The sequence below is a fragment of the Fukomys damarensis genome, unplaced genomic scaffold (assembly GCF_012274545.1).
Source record: "Fukomys damarensis isolate Sample0158 unplaced genomic scaffold, DMR_v1.0_HiC HiC_scaffold_19, whole genome shotgun sequence".
Taxonomy (NCBI): domain Eukaryota; kingdom Metazoa; phylum Chordata; class Mammalia; order Rodentia; family Bathyergidae; genus Fukomys; species Fukomys damarensis.
This window is the reverse complement of record NW_022900931.1, coordinates 9,821,774-9,847,956: the sequence shown is the minus strand read 5'-3', so window position 1 is coordinate 9,847,956 and position 26,183 is coordinate 9,821,774. Positions and strand designations below refer to the sequence as shown.

Sequence of the window (26,183 nt, the reverse complement as noted above, 5' to 3'; positions counted from 1 at the left end):
CCGTGCGCGCCACTGGGGCCGTGCGCCAGCGGGCGGAGCGCGTGGGGTGCACCACGGCCAGGTAGCGGTCCACGCTCATGACTGTGAGGCAGAAGATGCTGGTGAACTGGTTGATGCCGTCCACAGCCATCACCAGGCGACACATGAGAGAGCCGAAGGGCCAGTAGGACAGCGCATTCTGGGCGGCCAGGAAGGGCAGCCCCAGCATGAAGAGCTCGTCGGCCAGCGCCAGGTTGAGGATGTACACGCTGGTGACCGACGGGCTGGCTGTGTGCCGCAGGACCACGTAGATGACCAGCGAGTTGCCCAGCAGGCCCACCACACATACTACCAGGTAGACCAGCGGGATCAGGATGCCGCTGATGGCCAGCCCTGCTGGGCCCAGGCCCGCAGACCCGTTTCCCAGGGTGGTGTCCAGGGGCCAGGCTGAGGAGGCATTCCCAGGGTCTGAGGTCGTGAGTGCCGATGAGGGATAGCCAGGGGTGTCCATGGCCCGGGGCAGCGGGTCAGTAGTCAGCTACTGGCCTGGAGGAGGGAGGACACAGCTGAGTCACCATAGAGGATGGGAGTCTCAGCCCCTCTCCTGTGGCACTGAACTTGGAGGATGACTGCACACCAGTTTATCGTGCTACATGGCCTGGCACGATTAGGTGGATCTGCCCCATTTATCAGATAAGAAACTGAGTCTCAAGGAAGTGAGGTGACCCCCCTCTAAGATCACGTTACTAGGGTGTGGTGCAGGACAGGAAGCTCTGCTGTTTCGTAAGGTAATTCAGGCCCTTTCCAGGAACAGCACCCAACTGGCAGGGCCCCTGGGAGTGGACTGCACCGCTCCTCACGACCTCATCCCTCACAAGCCTCAGTCCTCCAGATGAACTGAGCCCCCAAATTCCAGATGAAAATGTGCCTGCGAGCTCGCCATGGGGGCATATGCCCCAAATCCCAGCCCTCTTGGAGGCTGAGGCAGGACTGCAAGTTGGAGCTCAGCCTGGGAAAATGAGTGACTGAATGAGATTTTGTCTTAAAATTTTAAAAAAATGAAAAGGACTGGGGCTGTAGCTCAGAGCAAAGGCCCTAGGATTAATCCCTAGTACTGCCAAAACGAAACAGAACCAAACACGCCTGTGTCTTTTCTGGCAGATCCCAGCGCTTTCACCAGACTCCTCATTCCAAACGGAGTGGAGGACCCGCAGGTTCAGGGACGAAGAGCTCTCAGAAACTCCCTCTGCCCAGCTATACCACCGGCCCCCGCCTGAGGCCATGCCAGGGAGGCAGCTGTGCCAAGGGGAGGCTGCAGAGGCCCCTGCTCCCCCACAGGCCAAAGTCTGTGAACACATGGTTGGTGCTGTCTCAGGACATCCACGTCCCCGGGCTGCAGCCATGAGGAACAGGCGTCCCAGGGGCCAGGAGCGTCCCCACCAGCACCCACCCTTGCCCTCGGCCGGGCCCTCTCTATCACCGCTGCTGTGTGTCCAAGCCAGGGCACATCCTGGGTCTCCTGTTGGACTTTGTGCCCCTTGAGCGTGCAGGTGTACCCGGTCCTGGACGCTCTTTCCCAGTCTCTTTCCTCACACTTAGCCAAGCATAGCTCTACCACATTGAGCACAGGACAGTGAATGAGTCAGAGGGGCAGGAGCGGATGGCCCTCAGAGCGGAGGGGCGGTGGCGGATGGCACTGAGGCCTGGTGGGACTCTCCAGCCTTTCGGCAGGACTTCTGGCTCCTGGAGGCCAGGCTGGGAGTCCTCTATCTCTTAATGACCTGTCATCCCAGTCCCCTGGCCCGTGGATGCCTCTGATTTTCCCATCAGAAACTGATGGGGACACAGATTAGCTTTCACCTGGAACTTGGGGACTCGGGTATCTTCTGGGGTTCAGAGAAAGGGAAGACAGAGAGGCCCTTCCTCTCGTGGCCTGAAATTCACCCCAAGAACCTACAGTAGGTGCCGCCCCATGCAGGCGAACCTCTGCAGGGCAAAGCCCAGCACAGGAAGGCAGCCAGCTCCCAGCAGATGCCTCGGACTCAGTGCCAACTGGGTGATGCTGAAGATGGCAGAGGACCCTGAGCCATGGCTCCTATGGCTGAGTTCGGAGCATCCTCCGCACCCCAGCTGGAAGACAGCCGGGATTCCGAGTCTGGGGAAGCCCGAACTCCACCTGCCTCACACCACTCACTCTCCGTTCTTCTGGCCCTGGCCCTGGGAGCCAGGATGTTGGGCTCTAGGCTCAGTGCTGCCAGCTGCAGCAGCATCTGGGGCCGAGGGAGACTCCTACTGTCCTCAGTGACAAAGGCCAGCCACACAGAAGATGGGCACAGCTGGGAGGAGCTCCCAGGAGCACCTGCACCTCCATTTCACAGCCCGGTAGACTGAGGCAGGCCAGGAGGAAGGAGGGCTGGTAGATCGTCACAGCCACCAGTTTAAAGCTGTCTTGGCTGCCCCTCACTCTTGGGACCACGGGCCCAGAGCCGTAGACTGCAGGAGACCTATAAATAGCCTTTTAAATTCTTAGCACAGTCATAGACTCTCACAGATTCTCAGGCTCGGTGTCCTTGAAGCAGAATATTAGAATTCCACAGTGGGGGAGTCAGTCCTTGCTCAGCCCAGAACGGTGGCAATTAGGACCTTTAACGTCCTGCTTCCTGGGCTTGCTGCATCGGGGAGGGGGGGGGGATGTCCTACGTCACCCGTCCACCTTGTGCCCTGTTCTGCACACAGCCTCTCTCCAGCGACCCTGCTGGGCAGCCGACTGCAACCCAGGACTGCAGAGGGAGGGCAGTGCCAGGCTGGAGAGCAGCAGAGAGCCAGGCAAACCTAATTTCCAGGCTTGGGGACAGATGCCCTCAGGGAAGCACCCGTGTGCTGATACAGGGCGGGGCAGGAGCGCCTCCCTTTGTGCCTGAGGAGGAACTAACCTCTCACAGAGCCCCTGCAGCCCACCTGCCCAAGACTCCAGCCTCCAACCAGTTCCCCCCACCCTCTGTGTCAAAGTTTAGCAGCCCGAGGGGCGGGCCACAAGAGCAGGGAAATTACAGCTTTGCACCCGGGTAAGGCAGACCTGCAATTTAGGTGCTGGCTTTTCTGGAAGCAGCTGGAATCCTGGGCATGATCTAGTTCCTCCTCAGGAAGGAGGGACTTTTCCTCTCTGTCTGGTTTATCTTTGGCACAGATTGCCTGAAACCTGGGGGCGGATTCCTCTGAGGACCATTCCGTTCAGGAGGGGAGAGAAGCACAGAGAGGGTGAGTGGCTGCCCCAAGCCCCACAGCAATTAATGACGGCCCCTCAGGGTTGGGCTGGCTTTCAGCACCCAGCATATCACCCAGAACTTGGTAAATATTGGCAGGCCATGCACTGCAGCCTGCAGAGTGCCGGGGGGGGGGGACTTTCTTCCTGGACAGAGGCCTCAGACTCCAGTCAGAAAGCCCTCAGGCCTCAGGAAGCTCCAAAAGTGGGTGCTGAGGATCAGAGAGGATAGGCAACTCACCTAAGGTCACCCAGCTGTTGAGTGGGAAGGCAGAATTCGAACGTGATTCTGTCTACACTTAAAGCATCGGTATCTCCCAGCCATGCAGCTTCAAGCTGGGAGGAATCGGGGCCCGCTGCGGCCCTGAACAGGGCAGGCCAATGGCCTCTGGCTGTCCTCTGCACCCCAGGCCTTCCCTCAAAGAGGTTGGATTGTGCCCGTCAGTACTGACCGACCAGCTCCCACCCTAGGCCTGGGGTCTAAGCCCCGGCTTCTACCCCACAAGTGCTGCGCTGGGGTCTGAGTTCTGCTGCAGTGATGGTGGGTGCCAGGCTGCAGTGTGACCTTCGACAAATCCCTTCTCCTCCCTGGACCTAGTTTCCCTCCAATTAAATGCAGACGCAGGTACCCTCAGCCAGGGTGGTTATAGCTTGGACAAGATCAAGCGCAATCCAGCACCCTGCAAAGAGGGAGCTCAGCCACACCGCCCCCAGGGGGCCACAGGCCACCACACTTCGAACCCAGCTCTGACCCCCAGCTGCTCCAAACCATACCCCAAACTCTCAGAGGAGTCCCCACCCTGCAACCCACCCAGAGGTCCCAGGAAGGCCTCCAACTCTGCACCCCAGGACTCTACCAGCCCCCAGCCCCCAGCCCCCCACAACCATCCTGGGCAGAAGGTGGGCCCTGGCACCCCCCTCCAGGACCCCAGCCCAGCCTCCTTACCTGCCCATGGGGCGAGGGCTCCCTGCTGCCAGGCTGGTCATCATCCTGCTGCGCCCTCCCCCTGCCCAGTCCCAGGTGCCCCCAGAGCACCCCTGGCCGGCGTCCCCACACACTGCCCACTGCTAGGCTGCTTGTGGGCACTTGCCCCTCCGAGGCCCTGGGCACCCACGTCTGCCCACAGAGCCGGTCCCATCTGTTCTTCGGCCCTGACTTCCCACCGGAGCCCAGTGCGTCATCCCCCGTCTGTGGGACACATCCTAGGGGGCAAGGGACACAGATGGGGGTCTGCAGGCTTGGGTAGGGATGGAGGAGGAGGCTTCCCAAGGCGAGGAAGAGAAGACTGGGACAGGGGACTGCGAGAAGCCAACACAGAGAGAGGACAGGAGGGTCAGGCGGAGGTGCAGAGAGAGGGAGAGGCAGAGTGGGTGGAGAGCCGGAAGGAGGGGGAGCAGAGAGATGTGTGGAGGAAGAAGAGGAGGAGGAAAGGCAGGCGAGAGAGAGAAGGGACAAGAGAGAGATGCAGAGAGAGCCAGGGACCGTGCGTGTGAGAGAGGAGGGAGGAAGAAAGAGGGGGTGGCAGGGAGAGTGACAGGGAAGGATTGTGCCACAGATGGTGACATGGAGAGCCGGCCGAGGAGGGAGCTGGAGTGGCGTGGGGGTGCCGGAGGGCTGGGAGGAGGGGCCGAGGCCAAGAGCAGATGGGGGGCAGCAGGTTAGGGGCGGAGGCCGGGAGAGGGAGGGGCCGACCCGTTACCGGGGAGATTTCAGCCACCCACGCTGGCCTTGGCTCTCAGGGGAGCGAGGGGAGCTCGGAGCTCAGCCGGTGGCAGGACACCCCAGGCTGCTGCGGCACCTGTCCCCCGGGGTGACAGCTGTGCTCCCAGGTGTGGGGCTGGGCAACACTGCCCGAGGTGCAGCCAGGCAGGGGCGAGCACCCAGGTGGGAGTCTGCCGCGGGGTGCAGGGTCCTCAGAGGACACAGAGTGGGGGTCACTAACCGGGGTCCAGGGAACCTGGTGAGCCCCGGGCGGAGTGAGAAGCCGGGGGACAGGCTAGGAAATGAGTATTTTTAGACTTTGAGAGCAGAGAGGCAAACCTCACAGCTATCATACAGCGAGGAGCAAATTTCCACTATGTTTTAATTGACAAAATTAAAAATATAATCACTATAATAGAACAATTTTTTTATAATACAAGTCTGCTAAAGAGAATAGAGTTATTTGGGAGAGGATTACATTTGGTTTAACTGGAGAACAAAGTTGGCATTTCCTGTCATCAGGTGGGCTGCCTCTGTGAATCTCTACAAACCTCTCGGCTTGCAGGCTCTGCAGACCCAGGTGGTGGCCCGTGGCCGTATCTACCTGCCTGGTCTGAGATTCCCTGTCCAGGGTGCTTGAGCCTGGCCTGACCACCTCTGGACATCATCGACCCCTGTGTCTGGGGGACGAGGTTGGAGAGGGAAGAGGACATGAATCTTCCTTGAGCACCTCTCCGTCCTCCAGTGAAAGCCCCTGCAGCCCACCAGGCTCAATGCCCTGCTCCCCTCGCCTGCCCAGGCCTAGCCCACTCAACCCCGCTCACCCCTTCACCCTTCATTCGTCCAGACACCAGCTGGCGACAGGCTGCTTCTATACCACAGGGACACTGGTGAACGGGACCAGCCCCTGGCTCACCTGGAGGAGGACAGACAATCCACAAACACAGAGAGAGCCAGAACCGACCTGGGCTCGAGGAAGAAGGCAGAGCTGGAAGGAGGCAGCCGTCCCTTCGGGGGTCTTCTCCCCCAAGGTGCGTGTTGGACGAGTGAAGAGGATGGGTAGCTGGCGGGGGCACGGGAAGGGCGCTGCCTGGAGGTGGGGTACGGCTGGCCTGGATGCCGGCCCGGGGCAGCTGTGACCGGAGTCGGACCCCAGCCTCCCTGGGGGTCCAAGCCAAAGTGGCCCGGGAAGCAGCGCACAGGGTGTCTGGAAGCTGGGTGGCCCCACCCCACTGGCCTCGAAGTGCTGGAGACCTCAGACCTGGAGCCTGAGAGCCCCTACCTCAGACCTGTCCGATCCGCCAGGTGTCTGGGGGCTGCCCGGCCTGCCACCCCCAGACAAGACAGTGCTGTCAGAACTTGGCTCCTCCAAGACCAGGGCTGTGGCTACATCCTCGGACTTGTGCCTCCACCATCAGGCAGGTAGTTTTCCAGGAGCCCAGACTCCATCTTTCCCCTCCCTGGAGCAGGGTCACAGCCTTCTGCCACCTTCCTCTCTGCCTGCAGTGCCTAGGCCAGAGCTGACCTCAGAGGAGAAGGCCCAGCTGCTGAGAAGAACATCTGTCATCTCAAATAAGAGATAACAAGTGGCCTCTTCAGCCCAACCCCTGGGCCGTCTCACTGCAGTCCCCCTCAAGGTGTTGTCTGAGTCATTAGGCCCACTGGTTCCTATGGGTCTGAGGCTCGGCTTTGCCACTTACTGGCTGTGTGACCTCAGATTTGTGACTTAACCTCTCTGAGCCTCAGTCTTTCATCATCAACACCTGCTGTGTAGGGTTGCCATGACGATGGAATGACTCAACCACTTACACTGCCACCGTTCCCAGGGACACAGAGATACCACAGTATATATTAGTGTGATCCTGGCCACCTCTGAACTCCCAAGGGTAGGGGAACAAGGGCTGGGACACTGGGTGGAGGACAGTGAGCCTAGCACCTGCCTGTGAAACCTTCTTGGAACTTGGGTTTTCTTCTGCAGTGGACCAGACAGCCTCAGGCCCGCAGTCTCTAAGCTATGCCCACTCTCTCTCGAATCTGGGCACCATGCTGGGCCTGGCACTGGAGGAGCTCAGGACCTACCACTTTGGCATCCTGATTCTTTTTAAGCTAAAGTCCTTGAAAAGCAAGCAGGGCACAGTGACCTTCGAGGCTGTGAGAAAGGTACCCTGGAACGTTCCTGCCCCGGGGACAGAAGGCGGGGACAGCTGCACTGCAGACCTTTCCAAGGACCCCTTATCCTGGGGACCCACACCCACACAGCCCCTCACACCAGGGCACAGATGCTACCCCACTCCTCCTGCACATCTGGCCCAGGTCAGTTTAATTCCTGGGCCCAGCCAGAGACTCAAAGAGTAGCAGAGAGCAAAAATCCAGCCTCTGCTCTGCCCCTGTCATCTATCTTGGTCCCGTGCTTCTGTGCTCAGCAGGAAAGGTGAGACTTTTAGATTCAATGGCTGCCTGCGTCAGACTCTTCTGAGGTCACCTGCTGCTCATTGATTGAAACACGCTGTCTCTATGGCCTATGCCCTGTCACCTGCTGCTGCCTGCTTTCTTTCACACTCATCCCGTCCTCTGGTTCTAAAGCACCGTGGCCCTCAGTCCGAATCTCATGCAAGCCCCAGGCCCTTTGCACAGGCTGCTACCTGTTCCTTCCTTCACTTCCAGGAAGGGGCAGGGCAATCATGTGCTCAGGGCAGCCTTCTCTGAAGCCCACCCCTCTCTCTCTCCTGCCCAATCTTCCTTTGTAATGCAATTATTTTTATTTTATTTTTTTCTTTTTTTCAATAATTTTTTATTGAGTTTATTGGTACATTCTAAGTATACAGTGCAGTTACATTCATTACTGGGATCTTGTACCTTTACATGACAGGTATTGGTTCTCATTTTTTCCCCTTGTCACTACCCTCCCTTCACCCCCTTATTTTATTTTTTTCAAGGCACTGTTCACAAATAAAATTGTTAAACCAATTGTGTCAAAAAGGATTACAGCAGTTTAAAAAAAAACAGTAATTTTCTTACGGCCCCGCTGCTTCCTTGTCCCAGAGGTAACCCCACCCTCATAGCTATTTCTCCTGTTTACCTCCAATTTGCTAAAGTCATTTTTGTTTCTCTCAATCTTGATTCCCCAATCTCACTTATACCTATGAACTTCCTATTATGGCAGGTGAGCAGTTTAGATTTCTTGTTAAAGACAATCTCTACGTAGTTGAGGCTGGCCTTGAACTCACTCAAACTCACTGCTATCCTCCTGCCTCAGCTTCTTAAGTGCTGGGATTACAGGCGTGCACCACCATGCCTGGCAGGAATATAGATTTCTTACACCCTCTCCTCCCCATCTTCTCAGTGTGACTTATGTTACATACATATTCAATGTCCTCAATATGAATGCAGTGTAAATATTTTCTGCTCAACTAAGAGTTAATGACTGCCGCATTTTTTTCATTTGCTCAGCTTGTTTTTTGCTAAAACGTCTTGGTTTTCTTGAAGAAGTGTTTCCACCTATGGCCCAACAGCTCCATCCCTCCCTGTTTCCAGAATCTAACCATGGTGAATTTTTTTCCTGGCAACTACTGAGCCCCTCTTCCCTGGCTCTGCTGCCTCTGAGGCCTCGCTGTAGCTTGGGCATGGAGTGTCCCCCGGGCCCATGTGTTGAAGGCTGGGTTGCCAGCCATGGTGCTTCTGGGAGGTGTTGGAACCTCCGGGAAGGGTAGTAGTAGAAGGAAGTGAGATCACTAGAGTGCACCCTTGAGGAGCTATTGGGACCCCAGCCCTTCCGGGGTCTTTCTCTGCTTCTTGGCTGCCCTGAGGAGAACAGCTTTGCTCCATCACAAACTCCCACCATGATGCTCTGCCTCACTGCAGATTAAAACCAACATATCCAGTCAACCACTGACTGAGACTTTGGAAACCATAGGCCAACTTCAATGTGTTGTAGTTCCGGTCTTACATATCCACCAAAGGCCATGGGCTAAAATAAAGGCTTGGTTACCATGAGGGTACTATCGGGAAGTCAAGAAACTTCAGGAGACTGGTGAAGTTGGAAGAGGGGATTGCTGAGGATGTGTCTTTGGAGGGTGCATCTGGGACCTCTCCCCAATCTGTCTGTCTCTCTGTCTCTTTCCTTCCCAGGTGTCACAAGGTGAGCCGTTTTTCTTTGTCACATAACTTCACCATGATATTCTGCTTCAGCACAGGTCCAGAAACAATGGAGCAGAGTAAGCACGGATGGAAACCTCTGAAACCAAAATAAATCTTTCTTCCTTTAAGTTGAATTTCTCAGGTATTTTTTCACAGAAACAGAAAGTTGACTGACAGAAAATTGATGCTAAGAAGTGGGGTTGTTGCTATGGCTATACCTGACCATATGGTTCAGAAGTAACTTGGAACTCATCTGTGGGAGAAATTTGGAAAAAAGTTGGAGAGGCTGGCTAGAGTAAAATCTTACAAAGTGGTAAGCAGAGCTTAATGGGTGATTCTGGTGGGAGCTCAGACCAGGACGCTGATAGGAATGTGGACAGCAAAGGCCAGGCTCAGGAGATTTCCAGCAGAAATGAGGACTCTGTTGGTAATTGGATTAGCAGTGATGCATATTACATTCTGGAAAAGAATTTGTCTGAGACTTTATATGAGGCTGAGTTAAAGGTGACAGGCTAACCTGATAGAGGAAGTTTCAAGGCAGCCCAGCATTCAATCTGTGACATGCATATTGCTGACTACTTTTAGGAAAATTTATAGTGAGAATCAATGAGCAAAAAGCAGAACTGAAAGATTAAGAGTTGCAGTTTGGCCAGAGAAAGAGTACATTTAAAGTTGTAGCCAAGAAGGGTGTGGTTGTTAAAGAGATGGCTGCTATTAAAAAGAACCCAAATACATTGCCCATGCCCTCTGGAGGCCACAATGTAAGGCTTAAAGTCTCACTTTTACAGCCAAAAGGCTTCCACGATGCTGAGCCCTAAAGCTTGGCAAGGCTCCAAGAGCTTGTCAGACAGCAAGAGTCACCCAGGAAGGAACACACCAGGCTGGTTGGCAAATAGACCTTTATTAGTCTGGCCAGATGGCACTCCCAAAGCCAAGTAGCTCAGAGAGGCAGCTAGCTCAGAATCAGAGGCCATTTTATATAGGGCTATGGGGGGAATTTACACTTGAAACTCACAGGAAGGGGACAAAGGCAAGTGGTCATCAATCATATACTCAACCGTTGCGTACTAATGATCAGCAGATCGATTATCCATTGTTTTATAGATTGCAGTGTTCAGAACATTCAGTTATGGGCAAACAAGGAGTGGAGTGATTTACTTTGGGTCTCTATGTTTGTTATAGTTTCTATCTAGTTTCCCAGCTACTCCCAAGCAGGTACCTAGTAATTCACAATTAATCATTACTTATCCTGTAAGGAGTGGGGGAACAATAGTCTCTGGGTCATTTGCTGGTCAACATGGAGTTGCTCTAGTTCAGCAAGGCTCTTACAACAACATACTACAAGCACCTTGTGCCCTGCATACTAGACATGGAGCACAGGAGTTACTGTTTGCCCTGCTTGTGTTTTAGTCTTGCTTTGGTCCAATCCTTCCTTGGAATTTCCTAGTCTTCCCTTCTGGAATAGGAATGTTTACTCAGTGCCATTATATTTAAGGAATATGTAATTTTTTTTAAATAGGGACTTATAGCTAAGTTTACCTCGTGTGTCAGGAAGAAACTTGGGACTTCTGAGCAATGCTAGAATTTTTAAGATGTTGAGGACTCTTCTAGATGGACTAAATTCATTTTGTGTTATCAGGTGATCATCAGCCTTGGGGACAATGGGTGGACTGTTATAGTTAGATCTGTAATATCACCCAAAGGCTCATGTGTATCTAGTTTAAATCTCAGCTGGTGACCCTTTTGGGAAGGGAAGGAAACTAGGAGATGGGGCTAATTGGAAGAGGAGGGTCCTGAGGGTGTGACTTTGAAGGGATATTTGTCCCTGGGCTTTTCTCTTTCTTTTTGCTTCCTGGCCACTTTAGGTAAGACTACACGCTCCCTGCTGCAACCCTCTGCCTTGCTACAGACCAGTGCGGCCAACAGACCACAACTGAAACCATGAGCCAAAGCAAATCTTTCATCCAATAAGGTGAGTCCCTCAGTTATTTTGTCAAACCAACAGAACACTAACACATAGTTGATGGCCTGGGATTCACTCTTACATAGCAGGGATTCCCTCCGTCTTTTTCCTGCGTTAGATTCAGGTTCTTAGACTCCATTTTTTCCTTTTTGATGGAAAGGATTTTACATTCTCATTTGTTTTTTTTTCTTTGTTTGTTTGTTTTTGAGACAGGGTCTCACTATGTAGTTGAGACTGACCTGTAACTCACTATGTAGCCCAGCCTGGTCTCAAACTCACAGTGATCCTCCTGCCTCAGCCTCCGAGTGCTGGGATTACAGGCGTGTGCCACCACGCCCAACTCTACATTCTCATTCTGATGGAATATGGCCCGGCAGCAAATTCCCAAGAAAATGTACATGTTTGAAAACATTTAACTCCCCTCTTACATTCATGGATAGCTTGGCTGGGTATAAAATATGAGGCTGAGCCAGTGACAGAGGCAAAGGCCTGTAATCTCAGTACTCTGGGATGCTGAGGCAGGAGGAAGCTAGTTTGAGGCCAGCCTAGGTAATTTAGAGACTTAGTGGCAACCTGACTCAAAATAAAAACATTTTAAAGGGCTGAGGATGTAACTCAGTGTAAAGGCCCTGGGTTTACTCCCCAGGCCAGAATGGTGGAGGGGAGGAAAAAAAAACTCCGGAGGCTGAGAATCACTTTGGTCAGGAGGTGGAAAGCATCTGTCCCTGTCACTGGCTGCCAGTACAACTTTAACAATAACTTTAGGTAACATTTTTTCTTTATTATAGAAACTTCCAAAATCTTTCTTTTAACTCAGAATTTCTGAAATTTTGTAACAATGTGCTTTGGTGTCCCCTCCCTTCATTGCTTTGGACTGTGTTGATATGGTGATTCCTGGACAGGCATGGTGGCACACGCCTGTAATCCCAGCATTTGGGAGGCTGAGGCAGGAGGATCACTGTGAGTTTGAGATCAGCCTGGGCTACATAGTGAGTTCCAGGTCAGTCTCAACTACATAGTGAGATCCTGTCTCAAAACAACAAAACAAAACAAAACTAACAATAATAATAATGATAATAATAATAATCTGGAGATTCATGTTCTTCATTTCCAGGAATGATTTTTATTATTATTTTCTTCTGAACTACCATTTGAATATTTGGGCTCCTGGATTAAACCTTTAACTTTCTTGTTCATCTTTACCATTTTATTCTATCTCTTGTTAGATTTTTTTTCTTACTGTTTTTATCTATCTTCCAATCATCTTAACCAACATATTTTTAATTTCCCAGGGATCTTTTCTGATTCCTGGCTGCTGGAGTCTTGGGCTTGTTTGTAGATAGACTATGCCTCCTTTTCTTTCCAAGGACAGCAATGATAGTTTCTTCAGATTTTCTTCTCATTGCATTGTCTCTGTTTCTTGCTGGTCTCTCTTCATCCCTTTGCTTGATCTGGGCCATTCATGGGAGAAATGTTTTAAGCTCACCATTCTTGTTATGCATTCTTGTTTCCAAATGAAGCATCAGAGCTCTGGCTGGAGCTCTGGCATGCAGTGGTGAGCATCTCTGCAAGGCAGCTGCACCTCTTGTCAAGGAAACCTGGAAGTCGGCAGAGGCCTTTCTCTGGGATGACCAGATCCCCCATTTTCCTGCCTGGGGTGAGTATATGCCTGGCACTAGCACTCTTGACCTGGGCCAGGGAAGGGGCTGGGAGCAGCCTATTCAGAAGTCAGATTCACTAAGCCCTCTGTATCAATCAGATGCTGCTGTGTAACAAGCCACCACAAAATCTCCGTGGCAACACCAGCACACATTGATTGACATTCAGCCAGGATGGGTGGATCTAGACCAGGGAAGATGTCCATCGGCTCAGCTGGCCACACCCCCGCCACCTTTGCTGTTTCTCTCATTGCTTGGCAGACTCACCCACGGCATGTTCTTTTTCTACAGCACAAAGGAAGCAGAGCCAAGGGCACAGGCACACTTGGGTAACTCTTCTGAGACTTGTGCTAATAAAGTTCCTGTGGCAGAACAAGTCCCATGGCTGGGTCTCAGGGAGGTGGGGGCTGAGGAAGTGGTTATTTGCTGAGTGGAATAGAATCTGATGAGTCTCCAAGGTCAGTCTGGTACCTCACCCAAACCCTGCCCAAAAGCAGGCACCCCAGTCCCCAGCTTTCTGTTTGAATTTTCCCTGCCTAGCTCAGAGACAAGAGGCTGCCTAGCTGCATCATGCAGGGGTAAGGATCAGAGGGGACCCTAATCCCTCCTTGGACTCCTAGGCCACCCAGCCTGCTGATTTCACCTCCTGCCTCCCACCTGCAGTGTCTGGGTCCCTAATCCTGAATCTCCCTGAGGTTCTTGAAGGCCACCCCACTTCCACCACGTCTCAGCAGACACTGAGATCTGTCCTCCTGGGCTATGGCAAATCATTTGTTCACCCTGCCATCTGCTCTCACCCTCGCACGCTGTGGTTTGGGGTTACAGGTGTCTCTTGCTTTCTCTGAAGATGGGTGTTGGGTTTCTGTTTCTTGTTCTCTTGTCTTGTTGCTTCTTGACACGGCCCCCTGAGACCACAGTCTCTTCCTCTCTATGCGGTGTGACATGCGGCTTGAGCCTCATGGTAGAGGTTTGTTTGTGCCTCTGCCTCTCGCCCTGCGCTCTGGGTCCTATGAGGGACAGGCTGTCCCTCCCCTCCCTGCACCTCCAGCTCCGGCACACCCCAGTGCACAATACCCAGGGCACATGTGGCAGAATTGGGGATTACGTGGGTCGCTGTCCATTTGGGCTTCCTTTAGGCCCGCTGCAGGAGTCCCCAGACCTTCCTCTCGATCCCCAGGGCCCACCTCCTCTGCCCTTATCTTCTGGAGCCCAGATGGGGAAGATGGAGGGCCTGGAGGGAGGGGCAGAGATCAAAAAGAACCCTTGCCCCGAGCAGTCGCTGTCGGGCACCAGTGGAGAGGAACCAGCTCCCAAAACCTAGTGGTGACGGCAGCAGCACAACGGCTCTCTGTGTCTCTGAGGGGCTGGGCTCCTGGGGGGAGCTCTTCTCTTCCCATGGTGATGGATGAGAAATCTGGGGACTCCTGGCTGCCGCATCCAAGATGGCTCTTACCTGTGGCTGTGCCATGGTGGGGAAGCTGGAGGCTGGGCACCGTGGGGTCACTGGAGCTGTTGGCATCCCCAGCCCTCCTCTCTCACCCATGTACTCATTTGCACAAACAGTGGCTTCAGGCCTTAGAGCTGGGGTCACACTGTGGAACGCACAGGCCCTGCTTCCCTGGGCTTGCTGCTTAGCGGAAGTGCTTCGTTAACACTTCATTACTAACAGCAATAAACAGGGCTGGGGCAGAGTGGCTGTGGAGGTGCCTGGGGCCAGCAGGTATCTTAGGAGGAGGGCGTGGCTGGAGCCAAGGCCCTGGGGTGGTTGAGGACAGGCTTGATGAAGCGGCCCTGGGGTCTGGGGATCTTGGAGGAGGGGTTGTAGGTCTGATGGGCAAAGGCTGGGCTTCCCTGCTCAATGCCCTGTGGTGCCGCTAGAGGGCTCAGACACAGGAGCTGTTTGATCTGGTTTGGGTTCTGATGTGATCGCTCTGGAAGCTCTCTGGGGAGAAACTGAGTCCAAGAGCAAACTGGAAGTGAAGAGGCCAAGCAGGATGCATGAGTGGTCAGAATGACACTCAACAAACCTTCCTCCGTCCTGCCAGGCTCTGGAGGAGTTCTGGTCCCTGCCCCACAGTGGTGGCCTTGGCCACATGCAGGGTAAGCAGAGGCTTCCGGTGTGCTTGGGGTAGAGCTCGGCCACAGCGCTTCTGTGATCCACCAGGAGCACAGCAAGTCCCAGCCAGCACTGGTCAGAGGCTGAGACCCAGGGAGCACAGCCTCACCGGCCTGCAGCAGGAGCAGGTCCCCCATCCCAGCCTGAGGCAGGTCAGCCAGCTCACCCTGGACGGTGAGAACAAAAGCTTGCTGCTCTGGCCTCTGGATTGGGGGTGTTTTGTTACACAGCAGTATTTTAGCAGTACTTCGTCCGTCCATAGCTGACTACAACGGTAGCCCCTGAGCCATCCAGGAAGGGAGCGAGGCAAAAGCAAAGGGGCCATTTCCCTGCTCTCTGCAGATGTGGGAGTCCCACTGGCTGTTTTTGAAGAGGACAATCACACTGTTTAGTATGTGAGACAGAGTCAAGGCAGAGAGGGGAGATAGGGAGGCCAGAGAGGAGGCTGTCACTGCTGCCAGGGGACAGGTGGCAAGGCCAGGAGCCAGAGTACAGATGGGTTTGGTCAACACTGGGAAGCCAAACAGTCCAGGCTTGACCAGTGAATATCAGGGCAAGAGAATAGGAGACTGGGGAACCCCATCATCCCTGCTTTGGAGAAGGAATAAGGGGCAGCCAGGCTCCAAGACAGAGTCTTGAAAGAAGTGGTCTTTTTTTTCCTTTCCTTTCGTTTTTAAGACAGGGTCTCATTGTGTAGCCCAGTGAGGCCTTGAACCCTCAGTGATCCTCTTGTCTCATTTCCAAGGGCTGGAATTACAGATGTGTGCCACCATGCCCGGCTAAAGGAAGGGTTCTTGCCGGGCAGGCATGGTGTGCTGCAGGGAGCCCCGTACCCCACCGGGCTGGGTGCTGGTGATCCTCACCACACCATCAGCCCCTGCCCACGCCCAGCCGCCCTTCCTGTTTCAAAACAGGTTCTCACAGGCCTCCCCTCACCGCTGCTCTTTCCTGCTTGCAGGCTTCTGATCCTCAACCCATTTGCAGAGCAGAAATAAATGCCTCTCCTGCTGACTTCCATGCATGTCTGGTTGGCCAAAACTGTGTAACCTCCAAGCACCAGCTGCGGTGCCAATGGGGAAAACAAGTATTTTGTTTAGTGCTAGATACCTTGCTCCCCAGCACAAAACTAGTATTCTACCGTCAAGTGGGGTGGGAGTAGTGACAGAGGGTGGGAGAGTGCAGAGCCATCCTTGATCATCTAAGCCTGAATTCTTGTGCCTTCCTGAACCTCTGCTCCTCCTCTGCAAAGTGGGCCTATAGTGAAAGACATTGCAGAAGATTAAATGAGATAATGTACACTGGGTAGGGTGACACAATGAGTGGGATGATTTATTTACCAACCTTACTCTTGGCATAAAAGCAAGACTGTCTCCCCCAGGGCAGGCTTAGGGGGCTGAACTCCCACCGGAGGAGCCCTCAGCCCACTTTCAGCATGAAGGGAAGTAGAGGGGGGGCATGTACAAAAGCCCTGGGGTGACAGCAGCATGAATGTGGCTTGCAGGATTGAGGGTCCAATCCAATGGCAGAGGCACTCTTGTGGAAGAGAAAGAAGGTAGAATGTGGCCAGGCCTCCAGGGCCACCGAGGAGGGCTCTAGAATTTAACCCCAGACCCTGCAAAGAGCAGCCTTCTGCCTCCTCTGACTCTGGCTGCGTAGAGGGGATGCCCCAGGGCTTTCCAAGGCAGATCTAAAGGGGCCAGGGCTCACATGCATGGGTTTTAGTGTTTTCTTTCTGTTTCAGAGAAGTAAAATCATATGGACTTCGAGCAGAAACTAAGGGAAGCAGAGGGGTTTCCCTGCTCACCAGTTCCCTTTGGGGTAGGGTCCTGGGAGGTATGTGTGGGGGTCCTGACTTGGGACTTGTGGCTTGGGGACAGTGGGAATGCTTGGAGATCCGGGAGAGCAGAGCCGCCGGGGCCTTCTGGGCTGCGTAGTTGGGGTCTCTCTCCTCTCAGCCTCTCTGATCCGTGGCAGCTAGAACAGCGCCGGGCACAGAGGTCGGGGAGCACACAGTAGATGTGTTATGTGGATGGATGGAAAGCTTAGCTGCAGGAGGCTGGTGACTGTGAGAGGGGAAGTCTGGCATGTGCCTCTGAGCCCGCAAATGCTAAGGCGAGGACGCTGCGCCATCCTGCTCAGAATCCTTCCTGAGCTTGGGGCCTGCTGAGACCACTGCTGCTCTGCGTTATCTGGACGGGTCCTCTCCTTAGGTTCCAACATGGCTTCACTCCAGCCTAGCATGTGGGCCACGCCTGGCCAATCAGAGCCCAGCATTCCTCCGACATATAGAATTGGTTGGAGGGAGGGGCTAAAACTTTAACTGGTCCAATCAGAGTAGACCTTCCTTAGAATTTTGTCCAGGAAAGATACTTGGTTTCTTTGGCTGAGCTCAAACCTGCAAGAATGGAGGCCCGCAAGTCACCTGCTTGAGAATGGACCAGCCGCCAAAGGAAGAACCAAGAGGCACAGGGAAACAAGCCTTCGTGGCATTGTTGGAAGCCCCCCCCCCCCGTTAAAGCTGCATCTGAAATTATGGGAGTTCCAAACTGAATCAATAAATTTATTTTCAGTTTAAGCAGGTTGAATTAGCTTTTCTGTCTGCAGTAGCAAGAGTCCTGCCTGGCAGAGGTGACTCTTGGATAGGTTGGCAGATACCCACAGGAGTTTAGAGAAATTGATTTGTGTTGTCCCGGTAAAGGAGAACTAAGACCAGGGAAGCACAGGTCTGACACACATTTCGCTCACTCGAAGAACGACTTTCAGATAAGCAGGATCATCAACACTGGAGCAAGAGCCCCATCCCTGGAGGGCTCCAGTGGCGGCTGGCAGCCGGGAGGCTCGAAGTTCCCAGAGGGGAGTCAGGCAGCCGCTCCCATCCCTGAGAAGGCAAGAATACGGAGGGACTCTGAGGCAGCACCTGCGAATTTACCCCTGCTGGCCCCAGGGGCCTCCAGCATGGAAACAATCAGCCAAGCTCTGCAGCATTAAGAAACGCCACAGGGAGGGGCACCGTGGCCAGCCAAGGAGCCATCTCGGGCCTGGAGGGTCAGACCACTCTGAGGGAGGGCCAAGGTGCAACCTGGAAGGGAGACAGGCAGCGGGTGAGACTTGGGGGTAGGCAGAATGCACACCTCGCCCAGCCCCGGCTCCTTCTTCCTCCCTCCCCCCACACGGTCCTCCCCAGCCTCCTGGGTCTTCTTTCAGGAACCCCTGCAGGCTGCCTCCACCAGACCTAGCACCCCTTCCACCCCACCACCAAGGTCATGGGTGTCCACGTTCTACCTAGCCCCATGCCATCCTCACGGTGGGTGCCCCTCCCACCATGGTCAGCTGGTGTATGTGTCAGGGGTCACAGTACTGGGGGAGGACGCTCACCCTAGAGGAGGCTGCACGGGCGCTTCTGTGGCCGCGTGGGCTGAGGGCACAGGACAGCACGGATGGCCTCGTCAAAGACAGTCTTCAGGCCTCTCTGGGTGAGGGCTGAACACTCCAGGTACTTCACAGAGTCTGGGTGAGAGATGGGTAGTAGGGAGCAAGGCCTGAGCCAGGGGTGGAGGATCCAGGGAGACACCCTAAACCACCGCATGAGGGTGCAGCCCCGAGTCTGGGTTCCAGTCCCAAGAAGGCCTCCTGGGAGCTGCGTAGCCCTGAGTGGGAAATCTGCCTCAGGGGCCTCAGTTTCCCCATCTGGAGTAGGAGGAGACCCCAGGGCAGCGTGTGTCTTTCTTGAACACAGGAGCTCCTGGTCAGTGGGAGGCAGGTAGTACTTGGGCTCCGGTGTCTTTGCCTCTCATTTTCTTCTAGAAACAGCATGTGCCTGTGTCCATGTGCTCCCCAAGGAGCAAACAGCCCTCAGTCACCAGCACCCCTCAGCCTCATCTGACTGTTCCTTAGCCTCATCCCCCTTTTACAGAGGGGGAAACTGAGGCTCAGAGAGGATGAATGACTTGTCCAATATCACCTGCTGAACATTTTCCCTCCACCAGGGTACCTGGGGACCCCTCAGTGAGGGGGTGGGGACAGACAGGACCCCAACACTGAGAAGGGCAGCCTGTGCTGCACCCTTGGGGACAGTGCTCCTTGGCCTTTTGGTCAGAGCTCGCCTGGTCTCCCCCGTCTGCTGTAACATGAAAATGGTCCCGGAAGGAGGAACCACGAACCCATTGCAAGGAGGCCTCGGTGATGTCAGAGGCAGAGGAAGGAAGGGGAGGAGGGGACTCCACACCCTCATGGAAGCCCCAGTGTCCTCTGGGGTGGAAGGAAGGGGACAGAGGGTCAGCACCTGGCCATGAGGGTATCTCTGACAGCGCTGTGGAGAAATCCTATGATTCCCCACTGGGCAGATGAGAAAACTGCTGGGGAATCCTCAGCCAGGAGCCTTACAGCTGGGAAGAGGGCATCAGGACTGCAGGGGGTACCCCAAGAAACCCACAGAGGCCCTGGCTTGGAGAGGCCAGGTGGATGGGTGGGGACAAGGACAGGGAGGCTGATGAAGGCTGTCACTTGTCCTGAGTTTGTGAGGAGATAACCAGGCATGGTGGCACAATCCTGTAATCCCAGCACTGGGGAGGCTGAGGCAGGAGGATCTCAGTGAGCCTGGACTACATAGTGAGTTCAAGGACAGACTGAACTACGTAATGAGACCCTGTCTCAAAAAACAAAATCCTTGAAGTTTATGAGGAGAGCACAACAGGCCTGGTATGAAGTAGGGGACTCAGGGCTTATGCCCCAGCAAGGCCCCTGGGGCAGAGGGCCTTGTCATCACTAGTCACAGGAAAGGAGGAGGTGGCTGTGGTTTGTCGGCCTGTGAGAGACGGGCCCCTCCCACTTCCGGAAGGAGAGCAGGGTTGGAGGACAAGCTGGGCCTGTGGGCCCAGCAGGAAGGCAGAGAAGCTCAGGGTGGCCAGGCCAGCTGGTGGTCTCCGCTCTGCTCCTATCTGACCAGGACAGGGACAGGGCTACAGGTTCAGGCAGACCCCACCCCACCCCCAGCCCAAAATCTACTGTACTCCCTTCAAATCCCAATGGCGCCACCTCCAGGCTGGTGACCTTGGGAAGTCATAACTCTTCTGCCCAGGGTCAGCCTTGAAGCCCTCCCAGAGGGAACCAGTCTGTCTGCACAAACCACGCCCCCTGTCTTCAGGGCCATGGAGGAAGCTCCTCGTAACAGTGCTTCTCCAGAAATGCTGCCCCCTGAGCACCAGGAGGCAGGAGCTGTCATCACAGCCATGCCTTACTGAGGAGGAGACAGGCCCAGAGAGGCCAGGGATTGCTCCAGGTACACAGCCCGTTTGGCATGGCCAGCATCTCAGCCATGCAGCCTGGCCGTGGGGCAAGGCTATGCCTCGGCTCACCCTACACGTATTTCCCATCCATGCCTGGGCCCGTACCAATCTCCTTGGCCAGTGCCAGGCCCTGCGGGTAGGTGATGGGAGCCAGCTTCTTCTCCTTCAGCTTCTCGATGGTTTCTTTGTCGTCCCGCAGGTCCAGCTTGGTGCCCACCAGGATGATGGGCGTGCTGGGGCAGTGGTGCCGCACCTCAGGGAACCACTGGGTGGGCAGCGGGCACAGAAAGAGGGAGGTGGGCACAGGGCACAGAGGGCACCAGTGCAGAGGGCAGGAGAGGGTGAGAGGGAGAAAGGAGCCATTGGTATGGGCATGCAAGAGCCAGGCACATGGTCATACGACCGGGGCAGGGGGAGATAAGAGTGGTACGAGGTGATACGGAGATAAGATTCGGGCATGAGGTTGCACGGAGGGGAGGGAAGACAAGTCACGGGAGGCAGAGAGGAAATCCATCCTCCCAGCCCCCTTGGAGGCCTCCTCCAAGTCTTGGTCACCACCCCGTCCCTTGCAGCCCTGCGTAGCACCAGCACTGTCTCCAAGGTGGCCTCTGCTGCCCCCGGAGGGCTCACATCACCTGTCGCTGCCCCATCCCTAACTCCCTCTGCCCAGCTCACCTTGGCACGGACATTCTCGTAGGAGGCGGGGCTGACGAGGGAGAAGCAGATGAGGAAGACATCCTGGGGACAGAGCAGGCCCGGGTTGCCTTGAGGGCTCCAGTGGGACAGCCCTGGGGTGGGGTCTGCAGCTCCCTGAGAGCAGATAGCTTGGGGGTCCTGGGGGCTCACCCACCAGCTGCCCCGTCTCACACTCGCGAGGCCAGCGCCTCTTCCAAAGCCTCCCGTCCCCCTGTTTCTGCAGGAAGCACTGTGTCCCTTCTGTCAGAGGGGCAGCGGGGCTTAGGAAGAGGAGGGGATCGCCATATACACCTGGGACCAGGACGCCAGACCCCAGAATCCACCTAGACTGTGCACTGTGCTACCCACCGGCCCCAGCCCTCTTCTGCCCAGGACCCCAGGTTTGGCAGCCACAGAGCCACCTGCAGGCTCACAGCCTGGCTGCTACTGAGGCCCCTGCCATACCCGAGAGGCAGAGCCGGGAGGATGGGCCCAGTGACCACAGGGGACAGACAGGCCAGGACCGGGAGCATGGGAAGAGCCCTGGTTCTGCCCAAGCAGACTGGCAGCCAGGTCTCGAGAGGGGAATGGGGCTCAGGGCCAGGACCCCAAGGTAGGGGGCAGCGCACCGTCTGTGGGTAGGAGAGGGGCCGCAGGCGGTCATAGTCTTCCTGGCCTGCCGTGTCCCACAGACCCAGGTTCACGGGCTTGCTGTCCACCATCACATTGGCTGAATAGTTGTCAAACCTGTGGGGAGTGGGCGGGACAAGGACATGGTCAGCTTCATAGCCCAGAGCCTGGGAATTTTAGCCCAGCCTAGCATTGTTCCATGTAGGGCTGAGACCCAGAGAGGGGCTGCTACTGGCCCCAAGTCACACAGCACAATGCAGTCTGTAGGTTTTCATTACCAATTCATCCTATTTAAATCTTTTTAAATGGGAGCAAACAGTGGGAGAAAAATATTAGCTTATGGTCACTTTTCTGCCTTCGGTTATCCTTAGGAGTGATCCAGACCGAGCACTGTTCCCTCCAAGAAAAAAATCTACCCACCTATCTGAGCACCTAGCTGGTCACCCAACGTTTGTTGAATGAATGTTTGTTCCTGTTTTAGGCTGGGTCCCCCGGGAACAAATCCTGAGACAGGTGCAGGGGGTTGTTTGGCAGGGACTCCAGCAAGCCATGAGAGGAGCTGACGATGGGAGATAAGGAAGGGACAGTGGCCAATAGGATGGGCTGGGCGGCCTCTGGGGCCTGGGCAGGGCCTCCCCAGAGAGGGAAGGATGCCGGAACAATTACCCACTGTCTCCCTTCTCCAGTGGGCAGAGGGCCGCCCCGAGTGACCAGGCAGCCAAGGTGATGAGCCCTTGGAAAAGCTGGCCAGGCCCTCAGAGTCCATGCAAGGCTGAGACGCGTCTGGGCAGAGGACAAACAGGGTGGAGTGGGGAGGCCTTGGAAGGCAGCTGGCCCTGCACACATTGCCTTGTGAGGTGGAGGTGCTGCTCCCCCATGCTGGGCAGCAGAAAACCGGGATTAGAGAGGTCCAGTGACTTGCCTGAGGCTGCCCAGCCACTGAGAAGGTGAGAAGCCCTCTCTGACCCCACATCCAGAGCTCCCTGAGCCGGGCCACAGCTGTGCCTTCAGCAAGGTTAGGGATCACCTCGCCGCTCACCCACATAGGCCCACTCTCTGCTCCCCGCTGTGCCTCTCCCCCACCTTCTGACCTTGCACCCCCTCACCATCCAGGCTCTCTCACCCCTTTCCACTCTTGCCTCCTATTCATGCTTCAAAACCCTTCTGGGCAACTCTCCCTCTGAGGGACTCCCTGTTACCGCTCAGAAAGAGCCCTGGGTCCCTTCCTTAGGTGACTGCTTTGCCTTGACCTTGACCTTGAGCAGGTGTTTCACCTGCCTGTGCCTGCGGGCTGGGCTTGTACCCACTTCACCTCCTTCTGGTGCCCACTGAATGTAGGTGGGACAGGATCCAAGCCAAATGAACCAGCAGCCGCTCCCCATGTGCCTTCCCCTCCCTCTGCTTCCTCCCCACCAGGCAGAGCTGACTCTTGCTCAAGGGGCAGAGGCCCGCCCCACCTAGCCCCAGCCAGCACTCCCTCGTGGCTCAGAATCCTCCGCAGCAGGCACCCTGAGGCCAGCTCGGGGCCTGGCACACAGTAGATCTGTAGCACACCCACTCTGGAGTCACCCACACTGCAGGGTTTCAGGAAGAAGGCACTATGCAGAGAGCCACAGCCGGGCATGCTAGGAAAACAATGTTTTAGACCCTGGCCAGAAAACACCTTTGGGACAAGCTTGGGATGCCAGAGCAAATGTTCAACCTAAAATTCTAGTGCTACAACCTCCCAAGATTCCTTGAGCCAGAGGCGTCCATGTCCTCTGGGTCACCCTAGGAAGGCAAGGCAGTGGCACTGGTGAAAGGGCTGAGACTTTGATAGCACCACACACCTACTCCAGAGCCTTTTATGAGTCTTAAAGTCCCATGTGACCCAAGACAAAAGGACCTTAAGATAGTCTCATTAGACAAATAAAGAAACGAAGGCCCCAAGAGTTCAAATGACATTTCCAAGCCAGCCAGCGCACAGAGTAGGAGCTGGGCTGCAACACATGTTCTTCCTGGGACGCAGGAATCGGAGCAGACAAGTGAACTGCATCCGGTGGGTTCAGCTGGGGACAGCACCCAGGGACAGCTGCCCAAGGTTGGAAAGGACAGTTCCCTGGGAAGCTGCTTCCTGGGGTGTGACTCAGGCTGAGTGACCTGGCCTCTCTGAGCCTGACTCATGTCACTTGGGGTGGGGGGACCTGTCTCTTGCAGCCGTTCCCAATGGGAGATGTGAGAAGCTAAGTAACCTCATTTTGGATGTCCCAAGGGCCCCCTGCAGGGCTCCTCTCCAGAGAGCCAGTTGCCAGAATCTGGGGGACAGCTGCAGGGATACATCCCTGGTTGACACTCCCGGGGGTCACTCTGGATTATGAGGCCCACAGAGGGACTCTAGACACCACCGTGGCCCAGGTTCCCCGGTATTTTCCAGATGACACGGAGGCTTGCAGGCAGGAAGGGACTTGCCCAAGACTCTAGCCAGCTGGTGGCAGCAGGGGCCAGATCCTGCTGCCCAACTGAGCAAAGCCTGTACAGTGAGCTTGAAACAAGCCTCTCCCGCCTGGAGGCCTGGTCTCTGGCTAAGGCCCAGCCCTGCCCCTGAATGCAGAAGGGGACAGGAAAGAGGAGGCTGTATACCCAGTGTCACTCGGCCATGCCCCAAGCCTCCCCCAAGGAGGGACGTGGTGCACCCCAGGGCATGACTTGGATGGTGACTTGGGGACAAGGGAGGACTGACCAGGCAGGCAGGGGCTTGGAGCCTGGAAGTCACGCCTCCCAGGGAATTCTGGGCTTGCTTTGCCAGTGCACTGAAGGGAGGGTCACAAATGAGAGTGAAAATTAAATACCTAAAGGATCTGTGTGTGTTTCTATTTACAGAGCACACCCAGTGGCCTGCTAGGGTGGTCCCAGCAGTGATGTCTGGTGCTCTGTTCTAGAATGGACAGTGTGGGAGACAGACAATGGCCTTGTCCCCAGGAGCTCACACCAGCAGGTCACAGCCCGGAGCAGAGGCAGCAAGTCAGATCCTGAGGGCTAGGAGGAAACCAGGCAGCACGGTGGGATGGAGGGAAGGAGCCCTTTACGGTCAGGGAGCCACACTGAGCAGGGAACTGGATGGCTGGGTGGATGAAGCAGTGGGGGTTGGGCTTCAGCCCTTTAAACACTGGGACAGGAGATGGGTCTGAAGTGTGAAGGGGCTGGGTATGGTGGCACACGCCTGTAATCTCGCCGTTCTGGGAGACTGAGGCAGGAGGATCACAAGCTGAACCCAGCCTGGGTAATTTAGTGAGAACTTACCTCAGAAAAAAAAAAATTTTTTTTCTTTGAAGAGGGCTGGGATGTAGTTCAGTGCAAAGGCATTGTGTTCAATCCCCAGTACCACCCCAAAATGTAGGAAAGAAAGAAGGAAGGAAGAAAGGAAAAGGAGAGGAGAAAAATGTATGCAGGGAGGGTTTTAGGGCAAGATGTGGTTCTGTGGTTATAAGGACAGGGGTGCAGGGGAGACCCTCTGTGTCACAGGCACCCAAAGGCAAGATCTTTTTGCCGCATCTGTGTATCTGCAACCCTCCCACAGGACCAGGACCATCCCCAGAGCAGGCTTCAGTCTTGTGAAAATGTACAGTGAGGTCATAGGACCCTACTGGTTCCAATATTGGGTCCAGGGCATAAATCAGCAGTTTGTAGATGCCACGCCCACAGAGTGGACTGAGGAAATCCCTACTGCAATCCTGCGGTCCAAGCCTCTGTGTCCCTGCAAAGGGCCTACGAAGTCTTCTAAGGAGATGAGGAGGGCGGGGATGAAAAGAGCCTATCAGGGTGACGCTCCACAGATCCCAGCTCCTGATTGGCTGGCCCGCAGCTCAGCCCACCCACTAGGGGAAGTGCAGGCTGCATGGCTGTTGGAGCACCCCCACCCCCACCACTGGCTGCAATGTCGGGTGCCCAGGGTGCCGGATTTTCCCCTCGCTGGAGCAGGAGCCCCTCTGGGTCTCATCTGGGGCTGAGCAACGTGGTTTTGGGAGTCAAAGCTGCTGCATAACACACAGCTCCCAGTGCAAGGTAAAAGTGCTGGCCTTCGTTCAGAACTGATAAAGGCAGAAGGGACATCAGAGACTAAACCACCCGCAGACCCTTCTGAGCATGGCGTGCTTTGCACCTGACCCAGGGCGCCACCCTGACTCCTCTGAGTCCAGCACAACTCAGCCCACTCGGGGCCACTAGGGACCCCAACATACCCCAATACATGTTGCTGGGCACAGCTGGCCCTTGTCTGCCCCCAGAACTCTCAGTCTTCCAGCGCCCTGCGGGAAGGAAGGGGTCCAGATGCCCTGCCCCTCCCTCTCAAAGAAAGGGAAACTGAGGCTTAGAGGCCAGAAAGAAGAAGTGGTGGGTGCAAGATCCATCAGCAAATGGGACCCCTAACCCAGAAACAACAGGTAGAAGCAGGACAGGATCTCAGCCAGCATCCAGAGACTTGGGGACACAGGTGGTGACAAAACACTCCCGGTGACTGTGGCCTTCAGCAGACCCTCCCTTACCAATTCTGCACCTGCCTCCCTGCCCAGGTTTAGAGCCAGCCCTGCCATGGCACTGAGAGGAGCCTGGTAAAGGGTGACCGGCATCTCTGCTCGTCTGCCCTATAAGCACAGGGGGGGGGGCTCTGCAGCCCGGGGCCAGCTGAGCAGAAATGGGCTCTCCAGGCCCCACCCAGCTTCCCTGCCCACCTCCTGGCTAAGCCCAGTGCCGCAGCAGGGCCATCAGCAGAGGGCACTGTGCCCAGCCATAGGGGCCCAA

The 26,183-nt window shown here is 55.4% G+C and overlaps 3 protein-coding genes and 1 long non-coding RNA gene across 5 annotated transcripts in view; 2 read left to right on the top strand and 2 right to left on the bottom strand.

The window, feature by feature from the left end:
* Sstr3 (somatostatin receptor 3) overlaps positions 1-4,263 on the bottom strand; it is a 7,419-nt gene extending 3,156 nt beyond the window's left edge. The window contains exons 1-2 of the mRNA XM_010614088.3: positions 4,188-4,263; positions 9-525 (exon numbers count right to left, since the gene is read on the bottom strand). Of these exons, the coding sequence (XP_010612390.1) occupies positions 9-490 (482 nt within the window). The 5' untranslated portion in view covers positions 491-525; positions 4,188-4,263. The remainder of the gene's footprint in view (positions 1-8; positions 526-4,187) is intronic.
* LOC117286952 lies at positions 2,615-9,992 on the top strand. Of its 2 annotated transcripts, none has more exons than XM_033766253.1 (4): positions 2,615-3,044; positions 3,167-3,237; positions 5,826-5,974; positions 9,237-9,992. In XM_033766253.1, the coding sequence occupies exons 1-4, from the start codon at positions 2,671-2,673 to the stop codon at positions 9,252-9,254; spliced, it is 612 nt and encodes a 203-aa protein (XP_033622144.1). In that variant the 5' UTR covers positions 2,615-2,670; the 3' UTR covers positions 9,255-9,992. The 2 variants fall into 2 exon arrangements, with proteins under 2 accessions (XP_033622144.1, XP_033622143.1); XM_033766252.1 differs by lacking the exon at positions 9,237-9,992 and adding an exon at positions 6,249-7,681.
* Positions 9,993-10,011: 19 nt separating this feature from the next.
* LOC104854835 lies at positions 10,012-15,485 on the top strand. The gene is made up of 3 exons (XR_778221.2): positions 10,012-11,052; positions 12,564-12,700; positions 12,803-15,485. It is a non-coding gene; the product is annotated as an uncharacterized LOC104854835 (long non-coding RNA).
* Positions 15,486-17,343: 1,858 nt separating this feature from the next.
* Positions 17,344-26,183, bottom strand: part of Rac2 (Rac family small GTPase 2) — a 12,063-nt gene continuing 3,223 nt past the window's right edge. The window contains exons 3-7 of the mRNA XM_010613440.3: positions 21,407-21,524; positions 20,778-20,840; positions 20,208-20,367; positions 18,193-18,324; positions 17,344-17,896 (exon numbers count right to left, since the gene is read on the bottom strand). Of these exons, the coding sequence (XP_010611742.1) occupies positions 18,194-18,324; positions 20,208-20,367; positions 20,778-20,840; positions 21,407-21,524 (472 nt within the window). The 3' untranslated portion in view covers positions 17,344-17,896; position 18,193. The remainder of the gene's footprint in view (positions 17,897-18,192; positions 18,325-20,207; positions 20,368-20,777; positions 20,841-21,406; positions 21,525-26,183) is intronic.

Bases quoted from the DNA above. Each gene is read 5' to 3' on its own strand.
- LOC117286952 (XM_033766252.1), top strand. From the start codon at position 2,671: ATGTCCTACGTCACCCGTCCACCTTGTGCCCTGTTCTGCACACAGCCT. The intron at 3,045-3,166 runs GTAAGGCAGACC...TCTTTGGCACAG, and splicing joins AATTACAGCTTTGCACCCGG to ATTGCCTGAAACCTGGGGGC. The intron at 3,238-5,825 runs GTGAGTGGCTGC...TCTATACCACAG, and splicing joins GGGAGAGAAGCACAGAGAGG to GGACACTGGTGAACGGGACC.